The 16,569-nt window shown below is 60.1% G+C and overlaps 2 protein-coding genes across 5 annotated transcripts; one reads left to right on the top strand and one right to left on the bottom strand.

Annotated features, from left to right (window-relative positions):
* Nucleotides 1-1,469: 1,469 nt before the first annotated feature.
* On the bottom strand, nucleotides 1,470-6,140 carry GPR137 (G protein-coupled receptor 137). Of its 4 annotated transcripts, none has more exons than XM_047071495.1 (8): nucleotides 5,556-6,140; nucleotides 4,004-4,403; nucleotides 3,865-3,914; nucleotides 2,915-3,140; nucleotides 2,646-2,795; nucleotides 2,392-2,520; nucleotides 2,167-2,258; nucleotides 1,470-1,844 (listed from the first exon to the last, which is right to left on the bottom strand). In XM_047071495.1, the coding sequence occupies exons 2-8, from the start codon at nucleotides 4,358-4,360 to the stop codon at nucleotides 1,685-1,687; spliced, it is 1,164 nt and encodes a 387-aa protein (XP_046927451.1). In that variant the 5' UTR covers nucleotides 4,361-4,403; nucleotides 5,556-6,140; the 3' UTR covers nucleotides 1,470-1,684. The 4 variants fall into 4 exon arrangements, with proteins under 4 accessions (XP_046927451.1, XP_046927448.1, XP_046927450.1 ...); XM_047071492.1 differs by having other exon boundaries at nucleotides 2,167-2,285; nucleotides 5,556-6,137; XM_047071494.1 differs by having other exon boundaries at nucleotides 2,167-2,285; nucleotides 4,004-4,375; nucleotides 5,556-6,137.
* Nucleotides 6,141-6,268: 128 nt separating this feature from the next.
* BAD (BCL2 associated agonist of cell death) lies at nucleotides 6,269-16,088 on the top strand. Its single transcript, XM_047070918.1, has 4 exons — nucleotides 6,269-6,339; nucleotides 6,613-6,807; nucleotides 14,851-15,044; nucleotides 15,591-16,088. The coding sequence occupies exons 2-4, from the start codon at nucleotides 6,621-6,623 to the stop codon at nucleotides 15,714-15,716; spliced, it is 507 nt and encodes a 168-aa protein (XP_046926874.1). The 5' UTR covers nucleotides 6,269-6,339; nucleotides 6,613-6,620; the 3' UTR covers nucleotides 15,717-16,088.
* Nucleotides 16,089-16,569: the final 481 nt, after the last annotated feature.

Raw genomic sequence — 16,569 nt, 5'->3', positions numbered from 1 at the left:
ACAGCCTGGCCCTTGGGCTCAGCGCTCCTGAGGGAGGCGGCCCCGCGGGACAAAGGGGTGGGCGATCCACTGAAACAACCTGGAATTGGCTGAGGGAGGACTGGGACCCGGTTCTGGAAAGTCATGCTGGGGCACCTCCTGTCCCTCCTCATCCCTTGGTCCTCACCTCCGTGGCTAGTGCCAGGACTCCCCCCTCCCCCCCCCCCCCCCCCCGCAGCCTGAACAGCCAGGGCTCAGGAAGGTCTTGGAACTGCTCCCCTCTCGGTTCTCACCCACTTCTTTGCAAACCCCGATCTCTCTCTCCCCAAATCCTCTAGCCTGGGGTCCTCAGCCCTCACAGTGGGTGGTCTTGAGCCTGGGCTCCAAGGCTGACCACCCCCTACCAGGAGAGGGCGCAGCGGGTTACTACGTTCTCAAGAGCCTCCCAGTCCCTACTTACGGAAAAGGGATGATTAATTATCACCTCGGAGTGCTGTTCTGAGCATTAAAGAGGTATTTGTAAATGCTCAAAACAGAGGCTGGCACACACAATAAAGTGCCCTACAAATGTTAGTTTCCTTTCAACAAAAAGGGAGTGTTCAGCTTCGAGCTGACTGGGAGTCTCAGATGCCCTCTCTGGAGGCCCTGAAGATCTGATGCCCAGGAAAATCCCAAGTGAAGTTTCCAGACAGGAGCAGTACTAGGCCCCCAGGAACTACGAGGAGGTGTGATGACCAGGTACGTGGACAGGAGAGAGACCCTCTGATAAAGGAGTCCCAGCCATAGGGCAGATGACAGATATGCCAAGACTGTGGCAGCAGAAAGCAGTGACTGCGGTATCAGGGGCAGCCAGAGAAGGAGTCCCCAGGGCCACCAGGCAGACTATGTGGGGGCGGCCCAACTATCTGGCCACTTCCACACCTGATAGGGAGGTGGGGGCTCCTCAGTCCCAGGCCAGGTCCTTCCCTGGCCCTGAATGCCAGATTGGGCAGGATGACAGGGAAACGAGGTTTCCAGAAATCCTAATGCAGCAAGGGTAACCGGCATATGAGACGCACGATCATCGTGCCGCAGGACCCAGGAGGGGGGACACGGCTCCCTGACCTGGAGATGAAAGACTTCATAAAGGAGATGACATTTGAAGCAGGTTTTGAGGAAAGAGTAGAAATCGTTCAAGTGAGGAAGAGACCGGAGAGGGAACAGGCTCTCCGGGCCTCCTTTCCCCTTAGACTGCAGGCTCCTGCCTCTCCCTGCCCACCAGCCTAGGTGGTTAAGTGACCCCTGCCCAGCCCAGCCGCTCCCTCGGAGGGCCGGGGTCCGATCAGCCTTCGACCGAAGACGCGATGGGGCAAGGAACACGAAGCAGACAACTGACAGACCGTGAACGGATGAGGGGCACAGACACTGTTTATTGAGCGGCAGGTGCAGGAGAGGTAGCTGGCTCCAGTGTAGAAGCAGAGGCGGCAGGTCATGCCAAGGTGCTGTAGGGCATCTGGCAGCCAGGGCCATGCCCCCCATCCTAGGGGACAGCACAAGCTCACTACGACAAGAGTAGCAAGGAGCTGGCCAGGGGAAGAGGCGGCCACAGCCTCCCATGATCCTGGGCAAGAAGCGGCAGGTGAACCTGGCACGGGGGGGGGGGGGTGGCGGGGCCTGGGATGGGAGGACCGGGGTCTGGGTGTTCTGGGGGGAGGACAGAAGGGGATCACGTCTGCGGGGTGGAGTAGAGACTGTGGTGGTGGCCACCTGGTCCCAGCACCTGGGAGAAGAGCAGAGGAGTGGTCCGTGTCTGGCTGCCCCCGCACCAGGCTGGCTCCCGCCCGATGGCGCCATACCAGCTGCCGGAGCCTAGGCTGCCTGACATGCTGCAGGCAGAAAAACAAGGGTCAGTCCCAAGGCAGTGACCGGGGCCACACTCACAGCAGCTGGGGGAGGGAGAGAGGCTCAGAACAGGGCCCGGTGCCCCAGCTTTCCAGCGCCCAGGGCCCGAACCCTCTGGACTGCGGCAAGCTGCATCTCGGGGTGGGAGGTGGAAGCCAGAGGGGACCTTACCTAGTACAGACAGGAAACGGGGGCCATGGCGGGGGTGGGGTCAAGGGGAAAGTGGCAAGACCAGGCTCTAGGTCCCCACGGTTCCGCAGGGCAGGCGGGCAGGCCGGAGGACCTGAGGGAGGCCGGGGCTCCTACCTGGTGCTCTCGCTCCGGCCACGCTCCCAGGAGCAGCCCTCATCCTCACAGTGCCCGGCCCGGTCGAAGAAGTAGGAACGGGAGCCAAAGACCTGCCCATTGAGGATGCGGCTGGTGCTCTGGGGGAGGAAGCCGCCATCATGCTTTCTCCCGCCCCACCGCTGGCTTCCCGCCAGACCCCAGCCCAGGGATTCCCGGTGTCCACCCCTCGCCACTGGCCCTCACCAGGTCCTGCGGGGGCCGGTGCACCCGGAAGAAGCCCACCAGCAGGGTGGTGGGCAGCAACTCCCACACAAAGAGGATGAGGCCAAACACCAGGTAGCCTTTGTTCCCCAGGTCGTTCACCAGGTCCGCCTAGGAGGGCAGGGGGTTGTGTCAATCGGCGGTCGTGCTGGCGGGGGCACCCGGACAGAGCCGAGGCCGATGGGGGGCCGAGAGCCATGGCTACTAAGGAGGCAGCGGACGAGCCGAACGCCCACCTGGTCAGAGACGTTGTACCAGTCATAATCGAAGGCATCCAGCCGGCTCCGGGGGGCCAAGGCCAGGGCTGCCAGGTTGTAGCAGGCCCGGCTGGCATAGAGCAGGACCATGGCGCCACCCATCGCAGCCGCCTGGCACACACTGGTCCCCTGGCACAGATGACAAGAGGGGACCCTCAGGGAAGGGAGGCTCCAGTCTCCTCCCCACCCTGAAGACCACTGCACGAAGACCCCGAAGGGCACCCGGGTATCGGGGCTTGGGGCCCTACCTTGGCCTCCAGGTAGATGCTGGTGGAGGGCGCCCGCCGGGCGACAAGGCAGAGGCAGGCGGCAAGAGACAGCGCGCAGATGACAAAGAGGGAGTCGCTCACCAGGACTCGCACCAGCAGGAGGGCCCAGGGCTGTGCCCGGCGCCGGCGGGACAGCACAGCACACAGCACATTCACCAGCAGGAAGAGCAGCGAGGCCCCCACGAAGGCCCCCCGGACGGCCAGCCTGCGGCCCACAGCACAGTCAGCCCCAGGCAGCCGTCCCTAGCGCTCACTGACCACCCGAACTCCCCCAGGAGACCCTAGTTGACGCCAGGGTCAGAACCAATCCAGGCCGACGCTGTCTGCACCCCGGCTCTCCGGTTTTACAGAAGGGGAAACCTAGGCCCAGTGAGGTCAGGTATGACCGACAGCTATGACACAGTGCACTGAACACGGGACTGAGTCGAATGTAAGCCCTGACTCTGCCTTCCGCCGCATCTATGACCTTGAACGTGTGGCTTTACCTTGCTGGGCCTCAGTTCCCTCATCTCTCAGATGGGGATAATAACAGCCTCACGGGTAGGTCGTAAAAAATGTTTGTGAAAGCTCTCCCTAAACCGTAAGACGTTATACAAATGACAGGCTTATCACCGCCAGCCAAGGTCACCCAGAAGTGGCAGTCCGGGGCTTGCAAGGGCTGGAGCCTCCAGCCCTTCTTCCATCACGGAAGACACTGGGACCCTCTCCCCTCACGCTGCCATCACCGTTTCCATGATGGTTGCCCTTCACGGGTGCAATGCCTTTGCCGGGCCGTCTGCCGCAGGTGCCTAACTTTTCCAAGCCCTTCCACAAACACCTCCTAACTTGTCCTCGCCTCAGCACTGCACAGGAGGGGGGCAAGAAATGGACACCAGCCTGGTCCCTAACCCCTGGCCTGGCGGGTGTGCCCACGTGTCCCATGTACTTACAAGCCTCGGCTCATCTCCGGCCGGCGCTTGGCCTTGGCCTTGAACACAACCTGGGAGCAGAGATGCCCATCATTCCTTCGGGCCCTGGGGGCTGGCCACCCCACGGCCCCCCCCTCCCCCCACCCGTTATCATGGTTACCTGGGCAAAGTAGAGGTTCATAAGCGTCAGCGTGAAGAACTGTAGGCAGACAGGGCAGCAGTAGAGAAGCCAAAAGGGCAGGGGTCCCAGGCGGTTGGCTCGGGGGGTATCTCGGAAGTAGAAGGAGAAGAGGGTGGTGCGCAAGGCAGCCCAGAGCAAACAGAGTGCCAGGAACACCGTCTGATAGCTGAGGCGCTTGTGCCCATATAGAAGCACCAGCCAGAGTTGGGCATAGACGGAAAAGAAGAGTAGGGCGTACAGGGTGGTGTAGGCCGCAGTCAGCCCCAGGGTCACGGCGGGAGGCAGCGCAGGCACCAGCCCGGCAGCAGGCACCAGGCCAGACAGGTTACTCTCCATGTCCGGAAGGGAGGCCTGAATCCCAGAGAACGAGCTGGAGGGGCTGGCAGGGGGCCAGGGAAATAAATATGGAGGGGTGGGAGTTGCAGGGTGCAGCGACAGAGACGGGGAGCTCAGGAGAAAAGAAGCTGTGACTGGCCAGGCCCTTCCTCCTCAACAGAGGGACCCTGCCCTTGCAGCGGGGCACAGGCAGCCTGGGGCCGGGGCCCTCACTCTGGGGCGTGGAAGGACGGTCCCTCGCGAGGGCAGAGGCGGGAGGTGGGCAGGGTCTCCTCCCTGGGCCAGCCCCAGAGCGGGGTGAGGGGGTGCAGAGGCTGAAGGACAGGGGTCCCTGGCCTTGGTCGTTCGAGTCGTCTCGGCAGGAGGGGGAGAGCCGAGAGATACCCTTCGGCCGAGGGCAGCGGCCGCTGAGGGTGGGGCGCTCACCCCCCAGCTCTCCCCCTCCCCAAACTGGGGGGTCTCTCTCCCCTCCAATAATCCGGATTGGGGAAGGCCTCTGCCTTCTGTCCTCGGAATTCCGACGCTGCCCCCACCCCACCCCCCACTTCATCCACTCTCCAGCCTCGGGGGGCGGGAGGAGGCCGACGCCGGGTCCTCGGGACGCCGCCGGGGGAGCCGGCTCTGGTCGCTGGGACCCGGGGCTCCGGCTCCCCAGCTCCCCGGCTCCCGCTGCTCCGCCCCCTCCTGCGCCTGCGCCTGCGCGGGCGCCGTTGGCTACGCTAATCGCGCAGGGTCTGGCCCCACCAGCTGCGCAGCTGCGCGCCGAGTCGCGCCGCGCCCGGCGCGGAGCCGTTCGAGAATTGGCGCGAGGTGCGCCGCCGGCGGGCGCCCGGGGTTACTAGAGGCAGCGGGAGGCCGAGACGCTGGGGCGAAAGCGCAACCGGCGGGCGCGCGGGTGGGCCGTGCCCAGGGACGGCGGGCCTTGTTTGTTTGGGGGGCCGCCAGTTCCCATGCTTCTCTTGCCCATTCTCAAATCGAGATCGCGCCAGCCGGCCGGGGCGGGGGGGGGGGGGGGCGGGGCGGTAACGACTTCCCCTCACGGGCTCTCGGAAGGAAACTTCCGCCCACAGCCAAGATGGCCCCCGGGCCCCGCCCCCCCCCCCCCCCCCCCCCGCTAGGGCTTAACCCGCAGGGCCCCGCAGTCCCCCGGAGGCGCGCCCGCCCCACGCCCTGGCCGGCCGCGGTTCCCGCTCACCTGGCCGGCTGCCCTCCCGGCGCGAAGCCCCCGCGGGTCCTACGGTCACCCACAACGGGGCCCCCTCTCCTGCGCCGGGGCAGTCATCCTGCCGGGGAGGAGGCTCCCTCGCTTATCTCGAGCTCTCCAGAGCTGGCGCGGGGAGTGGTGCCCCCGAGGCGGGCGGTGCGAGGTTTCCACTGTGGGGGAAGAGGGAGCGGGACTTCCCGGCCCGGCTACCCAGTCCACTCGGAGCAGGGACAACAGCAACAACAATCGCATCCAGGTAGAGCAGTGACCACAGCAACAACGAATGCATCCGACGGCTGAGCTTCGGCTAAAGCTTTGCAAAGTGTTTTCACCCACAGTAGTCACCACTCGGTTTACAAAGTTCACTGGCTCCTGAGGGAGGTGTCATTATCCCCATTTTACAGGAGTGGAGACTAAAGTCCAGGGGGCTGAAGGGCTTGTCAGCAGAAGCTGGTCTCCGGGTTTCAAATGGGGACCCCAGAGAATCCCTTATCTGCTCCCACACACGTCCCAGGCCCAGGGATGTCGGGAACTGAGCAGCGGGAGGCGAGGAAGGGACCCAGGACGAAGGCGGTAGGCAGGGAGCAAGTCCCGCGGCGGGGGCGGAGACTGGGTCGGAAGCGGCCACGCCCCCTGGCCAGCCCTAGTGACATTTCAAAAGCTGATTGGGCCGGGTCGGTGACAGTTCCCGTTGCCCAGGCAACTAGGGCCGGGCTCCCTCAGTACTGGAGGGAGGCGGCAGGCCCGGGTCAGGGGCCTCGAGATCGGGCTTGGGGTAAGACTTGTGGGCCGTCACCTAGGGCAGGTTGGGCCGGGGCCTAGGTAGGGGCCTGGGACTACTTCACAGCACCAAGGCTCCAAAAGAGGAGATTTAGGTCGTGGGTGGACAGGCCGAGCGAGCTGCCCAGCTAGAGACGGGAGCCCGGGAGGCAGGGTGGACCTGGGGCTCTAAGGTGGGAGACAGAACCAGAGGTGTCTGCTGTCCCCTCCCTTCACCGAACACCATATGCCCCCTGTGTCCTGACTACCTCCCATCTTGCCCCCACAGCCCAGAGCATGTTCCAGATCCCAGAGTTTGAGCCCAGTGAGCAGGAAGACTCCAGCCCTACGGATAGGGGCCTGGGCCCCAGCCCCACAGGGGACCGGCCCCGCGGCCCTGGCAAGCACCAGCGGACGGCCCCAGGCCTCCTCGGGGAAGCTGGTCACCAGCAGGGGCAGCCCGCCAGCAGCAACCACCATGGAGGTAGGTGTTCACCTCCCAGCCACCTGCCTGTCCGCCTTGGCCTTGCCCTCAGCCCAAGAACTCTCTGCATGCCAGCCATATCCACACGCACTGGGTGGCTGTGAGTAAGTCCCTGACCTCCTCTGCACCTCAGTTTCCTCTTCTGTGAAACAGAGCAAATGATCACCACCACTGTAGGGCTGTTGGGTCCATTAGCAGAAATATATAGGAAGCACTTAATTATAGTGCCAGTGCATAGTCCATGGTCAAAGAGTGTAGCGGTTAGTGTAGGACCAGGACAGAGATCACCTAGAGGCAGGCAGTGAGCCAGAAAGGGGAAGTGACTTGCCTAAGGTCACACTTATCTGGCTGTTGGTGGGAAGCAGGGCTGGAAGACGCCAAGGTGCCCTGCCCTTGGCTTTGCATCTTCCCTGAAATCGCGCCTGACCCCCCCCCCCCGGGTATGTTCTTTCCTGCCCTGTGGCTCACACCCACACTGGGGCTATCCTTGCCAGTTGCCAGGAGCAAGTGACCCCAAGAGACAGACAGCCCTTCCAGGACCAGCAGGTCTGCCCACACCGGCCCAGGGGACCCAGTGCTGAGATGGAAGGATGGAGAGCAGTGGCCGTTTCTCAGTAGTGCCCACCTCCCCTGCGCCCAACATAGGTTTGGCGCCTGGGAGAACCATAGAGACCCGAAAACAAAACTCGTATCCCTGACCTGCTGGGGCCTAAAAGACCCCATCCCCATTTCCAGGAACAAGAAGGCTTCCTGAGTCCTCCTGCACGCGCACACTTTGTCACGCTGAACTCCACAGACTTTCTTTAACTTCTTTAACATCCAGATCTTTGCACTCACTGTTTGCTCTGCTCGCTGCAGCTTTCCAGCCCCTACCTCGCTGTTCCTCCTCATCCCCTAGATCGAGTGCTCAGTTTCTTCTAGTTGAGCGGGGGAGAGACAAGCCATAAACAAACAAACACACACATGATATGATGTGTCGAAGATGACAGACGCCGCGAGGCAGCGCAAGAAACAGTCATTCCTTTCTCTTTGGAACCCAGGGTTCCAGGGGCTGGGGGAGTGACTCTGACTGAGGTGGTCAGGGTCAGCCTCGGTGAGAAGCCACAGTGGAGCAGAGGTTGGAAGTGGGGAGGGGTGCGCCCTGCCCCTATTTGTGGAAAGACAGATCTGGCGGAAGGAGGGGCAAATGCGGAGGCCCTGAGGGCAGGACACCGTCTAGGCTCCAAAGGGGAGGGGAGTTGGAGAGGCAGTGAGGGATTGATGGCGGGGAGGGGCAGCGGGGCCGGGCCTCAAAGGCCAGTGTAATGACCTCGGCTTTCACCTGGAGCCGAGGCAGGGCGATCTGATTTGGGACCCAGAGCACCACCAGGGCCCCTGTGTTGAGACTAATCCGCGGTGGGGTAAAGCAGCGGTGGGGCCACCAGGGGAGGCTGCCGCTAGAGCCCCTTCGAGGGAGGATGGTGGCCTGGAAATAGCGGGACTCTGGGTTTATTCTGAAGGTAGAACTGGCAGGGTTTGCCGACCAACTGGACGCGGGGCGTGAGGGAAACAGAGGAGTCAGGGATGGCTGCCAGGAGTCTGGCTCGGGCACCCGGAAGGACGGGGTGGCTCCAACTCTGGCGGAGCTGCGCCAAAATCGGGAGCCTCGTTTGGGCCAGGTCAGGTTAGAGGTGCCTTTTGGGCACCCAGCTGGAGGTTTCCAGCAGGGATATGGCCAAGGCGGGATTTGTAGGCGCGGGAGCTGTCCGTCACTGATGTAGCGTTCTGGGAGGCCCAGGGAGCGAGTGTAGACAGGCAAGGGCCTGGGCCGGGCCTGGAGCTTGGGTCTTCGGAGGGCAGCAGCCGAGGAGCAGCGGGAACGGGCGGCCGTCTGGGAGGGAAGCCGGGGGCAAGCAAGGCCTGCGCGGCAAGCGGGTGCTTCTGTCCGGAGGAGGCCTGGGAGCAGCGTGCTGGAGTTGCCAACGTGGGGCCTTTGCAGTTTGGGTGGCGAGGTGGCTGGAGGGCTGACCTCAGTTCAGCGGCGAGGGATAACGGGAGGAAGCGGTGGAGACAGAAAGGAGAACCCGCTTTGGGCAGCTGTGCTCCAGGAAAGGGAGCAGAGAGGTGGGCAGCAGCCGAAGGCCCAACGAAGGTCAAGGAAGGGTTTGTTTACTTTTTTTTGTTTTCTAGAAAGGGAAAAGAAAATAGCACGTTCAGGAGCTGATGGGAGTAATCCAGGAGCCAGGGGACTACTGGCTGCAGGAGAAACCACGGTTTCAGGCTAGCTGGAGTGATGTCCTTGAGTAGGAGAGAGGGTGTCCGGTGCCCGGGGAGGGGTGGCTCAACTAAACACGGGGCAGCGGACATGGGTGCGTGCGTCGTGGTGGGTAGATGCTTCGTGGAAACGAGTAGAAGTCTCTCTTGTGGGTGCTTCCAGTTTCTCCAGGAAAGGAAGCCAAGTCCTGAGCCAGGAGTAAGGATGGGGTTGAAGGAGAGAGGATCAGGTTTAAAGTGATCGACTCTCCCCAAGCGCGAGGTACGGAAAGCGTGCTGGGCAACGTCAAGGGCGCCACTGGGTTTTGCGGCCGCGAATTTCGGCGGAGGTGGCCTGGCTGTGCTCTCCTCCAGGCGCACTGGCGGCTGGTGGGTGTCCGTGGGGGCAGGCAGGGAGCTGGAGTTTCACCGGAGCTGTGTCTGCCTCAGCCCAGCTAGGGAGGGGTGCTTGAGGGTGTCTACAAGGGCGAGAATGGTCGGTGTGGGGTGGAAGCTTGCCCCGGGAATTCTAGCATCGCCAGAGTGGGCGACCGAGGTGGGGGGCCAGCCAGGAAGGAGGTGGGAGGCGGGGGGTGGAGTTATTGAAGGTCCTGTCCACGGGGCTGAGAGTGAGGGCAGGGCTGGAGAAGGAGGGGCAAGGAGCAGGTGGCTGTGAGGGGGGAGGACTCCTTGGGTCCCGCGGATGAATGAGGACAGGGGGTGGGGGTGCCAGAGGGGGCACAACCTGAGAAACTAGATGGGGAAGCGGGGAGTGAGAATAGTCTGAAGCAGCAATAAGGAGCGGAGGGACGTGTGAGGAGGGCAGCAGGGGAGAAGGTAGCCATGGCACGAGAGGGCTGCACAGGAGTTCTTAAACTTTTGACTTAGTTTTCAACATCTAAAAAGCAAATGGGGGTGCCTGGGTGGCTCAGTCGGTTAAGCCTCCGACTTCGGCTCGGGTCATGAGCTCAAGTTCGGAAGTTCGAGCCCCGTGTCAGGTTCTGCACTGTCAGTGCAGAGCCTGCTTGGGATTCTCTCTCTCTCTCTCTCTCTCTCTCTCTCTCTCTCCCCCTCCCCCTCCCCCAATCGCGAGCATGCTCTCTCTTTCTCTCTCAAAATAAATAAACTTTAAAAAATAAAATGAAATATGGGGCACCTGGGTGGCTCAGTCGGTTAAGCATCTGATTTCAGCTCAGGTCATGATCTCTCGGGTCGGGAGTTCGAGCCCCGCATTGGGTGAGCTTGAGCTCCGCTTCGGGTGAGCCCTGCTTCTCTCTCTCTCTCTCTCTCTCTCTCTCTCTGTCCCTCGTGGATTTTCTCTTTTCTTTCTGTCCCCCTCTCTCGCTCTTTCCTCCCCTCTCTGCTCCTTGCTCACTTGTTCCTTCTCTCTCTCTCAAAAGTAAATAAATAAAATAAAAAATAAAAAGCAAGTGATTTCCCCATAAAAGATCCACAAGTGCCAATGGCCTGCCCGAGCCACAGCCCCTGGACCCTCCAGACGGGCAGAGTCCTGTCACTCTTCATATTCCCTGACCCTTGGCCCCTGCGGGACTGGACTGGAAATGCCTCCGGGGCAGGGATGCAGCCACGTCTGGGGCTGTGACAGCCTCAGCGCATAGCCCAGTGCCTGGGACAGGCAGGTGGGTGGCGAGCCGTGGGTGCGTGGACGGCAGAGAGGGAAGGAAGGACGCCCCGTGGTCAGACCGCAGGGTTCAGACGTCAGTCCGCCTTCTGTTAGCAGGTTGAGCTTGAGCAGGCTAGTTAACTGTCTGTCTGCCTCAGTTTTCCCATCTGTAAAATGAGAAGAGAACTAGTCCTCCCTCATCGGGTTGTAGCGGGGATCTGCTGAGTCAATATGTGGACAAGAAGAGTAGAAGTTAGAACGAGAATGTATGTATAGGCCTTGAAAGCCACACCGAGGAGTTTGGACTATACCTCCTGGGCAGCGGGGAGCCATTGAAGGCTCCAGGCAGAAGACAGATACGGTTGAGTTTAGAGCAGGGGTTGGCAAACCACAGCCACAGGCTAAATCCCTTTTTTTGTTTTTTTTTTTTCGTCAGCCCATGAGCTAAGAATGGCTTTGATATTTTTGAAATTTTAGTAGAATACACGAACATCGCCAATTATATATTGTTTACAGCTTCTTCCGAGCAATGACCCCAAAGCTGGATGGCTGTAACAGAGACTGTGTGGCCTGCGGTGCCCCGAATGCTTACTTTCGGGTCCTTTATAAAAAAACATTTGCCAGCGCCGACTTTAGAGTGTTTTCTGATCTCATCGGCTCTGAGCAAGACGGGCTGTGTTCTTTGCAGGCCAGTAAGGGATTTTTGTACCCCAAATGACTTTAGGGTAGACAGGGAGTCCGGGCTGAGGCCTGCAGGTGCCGGGCGTGCTACCCGCTGGCGGGGTGAGCAGTATGTGAGCCCCAGCCCGTAGTAGAGGGCAGGATCCAAACGAGCGTTGCCTAATGGGAAAGCTTCACTGCCTCACGTTGCCTGGAAACCACGGTTTCTGTTTTTTCGGTTTTTATTTATTTATTTTGAGTCAGAGAGAGAGAGAGAGAGAGAGAGAGCATGTGTGAGAGTGCATGTGAGCAGGGGAAGGGCAGAAAGAAAGAGAATCCCAAGCAGGCTCCTTGAACCGATGAACCGTGAGATCATGATCGAAACCGAAATCAAGAGCCGGACCCTTAACCGACTGAGCCACCCAGGTGCCCCAGGGAACACCACGATTTTAATTTAATTAAGTGGGTCAGGATGCTCTCAGAAGCCTGAACGTGGATGTGTCCAGCCCCACGCGCTGACCCTGGAGCCCCCTGGTAAAGAGCTTGAAGCTTTGCTGGGGCTTGGGGCCCCTCCAGCCAGAGGCCTCTCCCGCTCCCCCACCCCCACCTCAGGCGGGCTCTCTGAGAAAACGGTGTGAGTGGACGAGCCCCAGCAGCCACCCAAGCTCACCCCCAGACCCCCAGGCAGAAGCCACGCCCTCTCCCACCCACTTCACTTCCCCAGAGTGGGAAGAGGCCACCTCTGCCCTGCCCAGGGATCGCGTGTGGCTGAGAACTGATTTGAGGGTGGGATGGTTCAGAGTGACCCCAGGGGAATTCACAGAAAATTCTTCAGTTGTTGTTTTTTTGGGTTTTTTTTCCCAGTAGAGAGAAGGAGACTTTTAAAAGCTTAGTTAGGGGCGCCTGGGTGGCGCAGTCGGTTAAGCGTCCGATTTCAGCCAGGTCACGATCTCGCGGTCCGGGAGTTCGAGCCCCGCATCAGGCTCTGGGCTGATGGCTCAGAGCCTGGAGCCTGTTTCCGATTCTGTGTCTCCCTCTCTCTCTGCCCCTCCCCCGTTCATGCTCTGTCTCTCTCTGTCCCAAAAATAAATAAACGTTGAAAAAAAAAAATTTTAAAAGCTTAGTTAAAAAAAAAAAAAAAGCTGTTTATACAAATGATCACCATTTGACAATGGTTGGATTGGCATTACTAAACCCATGGCTCTGGTAAAAAAAAACAAAACAAAAACCTACCCCTAGGATGGGCTCCCGGTAGAGCTGGCACTCACAGAAGGCCCAGAGGTGTCCTCCCCACACTGGACCCCCAGGGTGGCCCACGGTGCGCAGTTGGGAACCTGGGGCACGAGCATTAAACATGGGGGCTTTACGCCCCGGAGCCAGACTGGTTGGGTTTGGATCCCAGCTCTGCCACCTACTAGCTGTGTGACATTGGGGAAGTTACCTACCCTCTCTGTGCCTTGGTTTTCTCCCCTGTAAAATGGGGGCTGTGAGGAACCTTCCTCACAGAGTGTGTTGGGGATGTAATGAATTGACACACAGGGAACACTTCTGCTTGTTCTGGTTCCTGGGCGAGGGGGCAGTGCCAGACCAAGTGCCCCCCTGCAAGCCATTCACTTTCTGAGTCTTGGACCTTGTATCTGTCACGTGATGGTCCCGGGGTTTTTTAAAAGCCAGCAAAGAACAGCGGGTGTTCCTTGAGCGCTTAAGCGGCCGGCTGGCTGTGTGACCTCCGGCCAGTTCCTCACCTCTAGGTGACTCCGTTTCTTCGTCTGTCATATAGGGAGGACTTAATGTCTGCCTCACTGGGAAGCTGGGAGGCTTCGGGATATAAAAGGGGCAGAATATGGTGCTCTGCTGGTGTCATCAGTTGTCGGGGTGGTCCTCGGAGACGGGGACTGCCCCCACGTCACGGAGGAAGGCAGTGAGGCCCCAACAGGTTAGGACAGGGCCCAAGCTCACAAAGCAGGAATCTGGCGGAGCTGGGGCCCATCTAGCTACGGACCCTTGCCTCTGCCTGCTCCCCACAGAACCGGACAGTGCCCCTCAGATGGGCCTGTTCTCATCAGGGGTCTTTCTATTCCTGACTCGTCCACACTCTATCCCCGATGCCGATTTCCGATTTAGCTTCCTGTTCCCCACGTCTACCTTGGAGTTCCCACCTGCCCTCCAGGCCTGGAGCGTGGTGAAGCTCAGAACAGCCGGGAGCTCTGATCCCTCCTCTTGGCCTAGGCCGTTCTGGATCCGGCATTTTCTTCCCTTCTCGGCTTTCTTAGCCATGGATCTGGAGCTGGGCCCCATGGGGGCCCTGCAGCCCCTGAAAGTGACCCACAGGGCTTTGTGTTAGGTTCTTGGCGAGAGGATGAGACACTGTTATCCCCTGGCCTCAAAGCCTGGCCTAAACTTTACTTCCTCCAGAATGCCTTCTCTGACAGATGTGCCTTGCTGTGGATGCCAAACGTGTCCCCCTGCATTTGCTCCGTGCTGTCTGGCACTCTTATTAACGTAGCTCTGGGGTTTTGCTCCTGGGAGTGGTTCTAGGTCTCTGTTGGTCTGGATATGGGGGTGGGGTTGGCAGGAGTGGGGGGACGGCGCACAGAACACAGGCCAGACAAACTCAACACGGGGAGGTAGCTGCGAATGCCTTCGGCTTACACTTTCATACTCTATTTTGGGACCTTTACACGGCCACTAGCAGCGGATGGGTTTATCCCCACACAGAGGTAAGCACGTGAGCTCTGGGAGTTGAAGGGTGGTCTGACGAGGGAAGAGGTGTAGCTCAATGGTTAATTCGCTGGACTCCACAGTTGCCAGCCAACCTCTAGGGACTTCGTGAGAGCTTCACATTGTGTGACCCTGGGCAAGTCTCAACTCTCTAAGCCTCCGTCTTCTCATCCATAAAATGGAGGCAGTGTTAGTACTCACTTCTTAGGATGGCTAGGAGCATAATGAGGCTAGCACGTAGTGAGCGCTCCATAATCATCACCTTAAGAAGTCAGCAGACCCTTCCAGACTCATTCTCCAAAGCAAGTGCTTTGGGAGGTACAGATATGTTGCTGACAGGTTCTTGTTCCGGGGCGGGGGGGGGGGGGGGCGCCTAAGGTCTCCCTAGGCCAAGACAGTGAGACAAATGGGCACCTGCAGATCACTTGCAGAACTGGGAGTTCAGCCTTGACTCCTCATCCAGGGGACTGGTCCCCAGAAGGGCTGGGAGGGCCCATGGTCTTGCGCTGAAAACTATACTACTGATTTCCTTATTTTGTGCTAGGCACAGACGAAGGCCATTTAATACACTAAGGGCCTGGGCCCATTATTGGGGTTCAATTAAGATTTGTGGGATTCACGAGAAGTTAATTTGAATCTTCACAAAAGCCCCATGAGCTTCGCTTCATTTACATACGAAGGAACTCAACGGGGGCTCCGACGACGCGTACTGTGACATCCGCGGGCGGGGAGCTAGTGCTGAGGGCTTCGGCAAGGCTGGGGGCGCAGAGGAGTTGAGATTCACATCGCCCCCGCCCCCTGTGCAGGCGCTGGGGCTGTGGAGACCCGGAGTCGCCACAGCTCGTACCCCGCCGGGACCGAGGAGGATGAAGGGACGGAGGAGGAAGAGCCCAGCCCTTTCCGGGGTCGCTCGCGCTCAGCGCCCCCCAACCTCTGGGCTGCCCTGCGCTACGGCCGCGAGCTCCGGAGGATGAGCGACGAGTTCCAGGGCTCCTTCAAGGTGAGCGCCGGCCCCAAAGCATGTCGGGATCTGTAGTTCCGGAACGCCTCTTCCCGCTCTAGTCGGACCCTTCCTGAGTCCCGTGGCATGCCGGTATCTGTAGTCCAGGTCGTGCTTCAGAAAGCTAAAGCTCCTGGGTTCCCCAAATCCTTGGGGCACGAGGCATGCTGGTATTTGTGCTCCCGGTCGGCCCCTTTCGGATATCCGGGTTCTTAGGCCTCAACTAAAGAATTACTTTTTTTTTGAACTGCCCTCCAGTCTTCTAGATGCTAAGTCTCCGACTCTGGCGCTTACAGGGTCCTAGGCGTCCTCTCCCCGCACCCCTGGCATAGTGTCTAGGATCTAACCAGTCTCATTCCTAAGAGCCCAAGCGATCCTTCGAGCTTCCTAAAGTGGTCAGGAGGCCCCCTCGGTACACGGCATGCTGGAATCTACGGTCTTTAGGTCCGCCGCTTCTCAGCGGTGGGATTCCGGAGGTGGAGGGCTCCGACTCGGGATGCCAGGAGAAGCTAACTCATGTAACCCTTTCCTCCCCCCACCCCGAAGGGACTTCCACGCCCGAAGAGCGCGGGCACAGCGACGCAGATGCGGCAAAGCCCCAGCTGGACGCGCTTCATCCAGTCCTGGTGGGATCGGAACTTGGGGAGAGGAGGCTCCGCCCCCTCCCAGTGACCCGTCCCACAGCCCGAAACTCCCCGCTCCCGGCGCCGGCGGCGGCCATCTTGGGTGTGGGCGGAAGTCGTTTTGGCAAGACTTCTGCAAAAAAGAAGATCGGTCCTTTCCTTTTCGAAGGAGGCGATCTGACCCAAACCTGATTCTCTTCCGGTGTGTGCGAGGAGCATGGAGGATTTGGGCTCCGTCGGAAGTTTTGAAGTTTAGCCGCCCTTAGCCGCCGGAAGTGGCCCCGTGACCCCGCCCCCGGCGCGCGCCAGCGCCAAGTTGCAAGTCCGGGAAACCCCAACTTCACCAGAACCCTCTCCTCCGCGGTATCGGTGCGGGCCATCGCTCGCAACGAAGCGTGCTAATAAAGCCCGTGTTTGTGCCGCCGAGTCTCCCCTCTCCGTCGCTTGGGGCTTCGCAGGCAGGGGAAACGCTAGCGCGGACAGTTTCGAAAGATGCCGCCGTCTTACACATAAGGGAAAAGGAGGCTCTTTTTGAGTGACATCCTGAACCGAGACCAGGAAGGGGTCCATGCTGCGACCAGAGCCAGGGCTGCCTGGCCTCGGGGACCTCCAGGTCCTTATCTCTAATATGGTCATTGGGAACTGCAAGCCGGCCGGCCGCCGTTACTCCGCACCCTGCAAACCGTGTCGCTGTCCCCCGGGGAGGGTCAGTTGTTCCTATTTGGGTCAGTCCTTTCAAACAGCTACTGTGTGGTCGGCCTGGGGCCAGCTCTGTTCAGGGAACTGGCCGGACGCACAAAGCGGGGGAGGGGACGATGGAAGAAGGCTGGTCCCAGAGCTGTGAATGGACTGATCACTAGGGAACCGAAAAGCTTCACCAGGACCTGGGAGCAGGGCTCCGA

This window comes from Lynx rufus, unplaced genomic scaffold, assembly GCF_022079265.1.
Source record: "Lynx rufus isolate CCGP_SWC_20201006 ecotype Redwood Valley unplaced genomic scaffold, mLynRuf1.p SCAF_9, whole genome shotgun sequence".
In the NCBI taxonomy this organism is placed as follows: domain Eukaryota; kingdom Metazoa; phylum Chordata; class Mammalia; order Carnivora; family Felidae; genus Lynx; species Lynx rufus.
Note: the sequence above shows the minus strand (reverse complement) of the source record. Positions and strands in the feature narration are given on the sequence as shown.

What these genes read in the sequence shown, in the direction of transcription:
- BAD (XM_047070918.1), top strand. Translation starts at nt 6,621, where the DNA reads ATGTTCCAGATCCCAGAGTTTGAGCCCAGTGAGCAGGAAGACTCCAGC. An exon ending in CAGCAGCAACCACCATGGAG is followed by an intron (nt 6,808 to 14,850) that starts GTAGGTGTTCAC and finishes CCCCCTGTGCAG; the next exon opens with GCGCTGGGGCTGTGGAGACC. An exon ending in AGTTCCAGGGCTCCTTCAAG is followed by an intron (nt 15,045 to 15,590) that starts GTGAGCGCCGGC and finishes CCCACCCCGAAG; the next exon opens with GGACTTCCACGCCCGAAGAG.
- GPR137 (XM_047071492.1), bottom strand. Translation starts at nt 4,360, where the DNA reads ATGGAGAGTAACCTGTCTGGCCTGGTGCCTGCTGCCGGGCTGGTGCCT. An exon ending in GCATCTACCTGGAGGCCAAG is followed by an intron (nt 2,796 to 2,914) that starts GTAGGGCCCCAA and finishes CATCTGTGCCAG; the next exon opens with GGGACCAGTGTGTGCCAGGC. An exon ending in GGTACAACGTCTCTGACCAG is followed by an intron (nt 2,521 to 2,645) that starts GTGGGCGTTCGG and finishes CTGCCCTCCTAG; the next exon opens with GCGGACCTGGTGAACGACCT.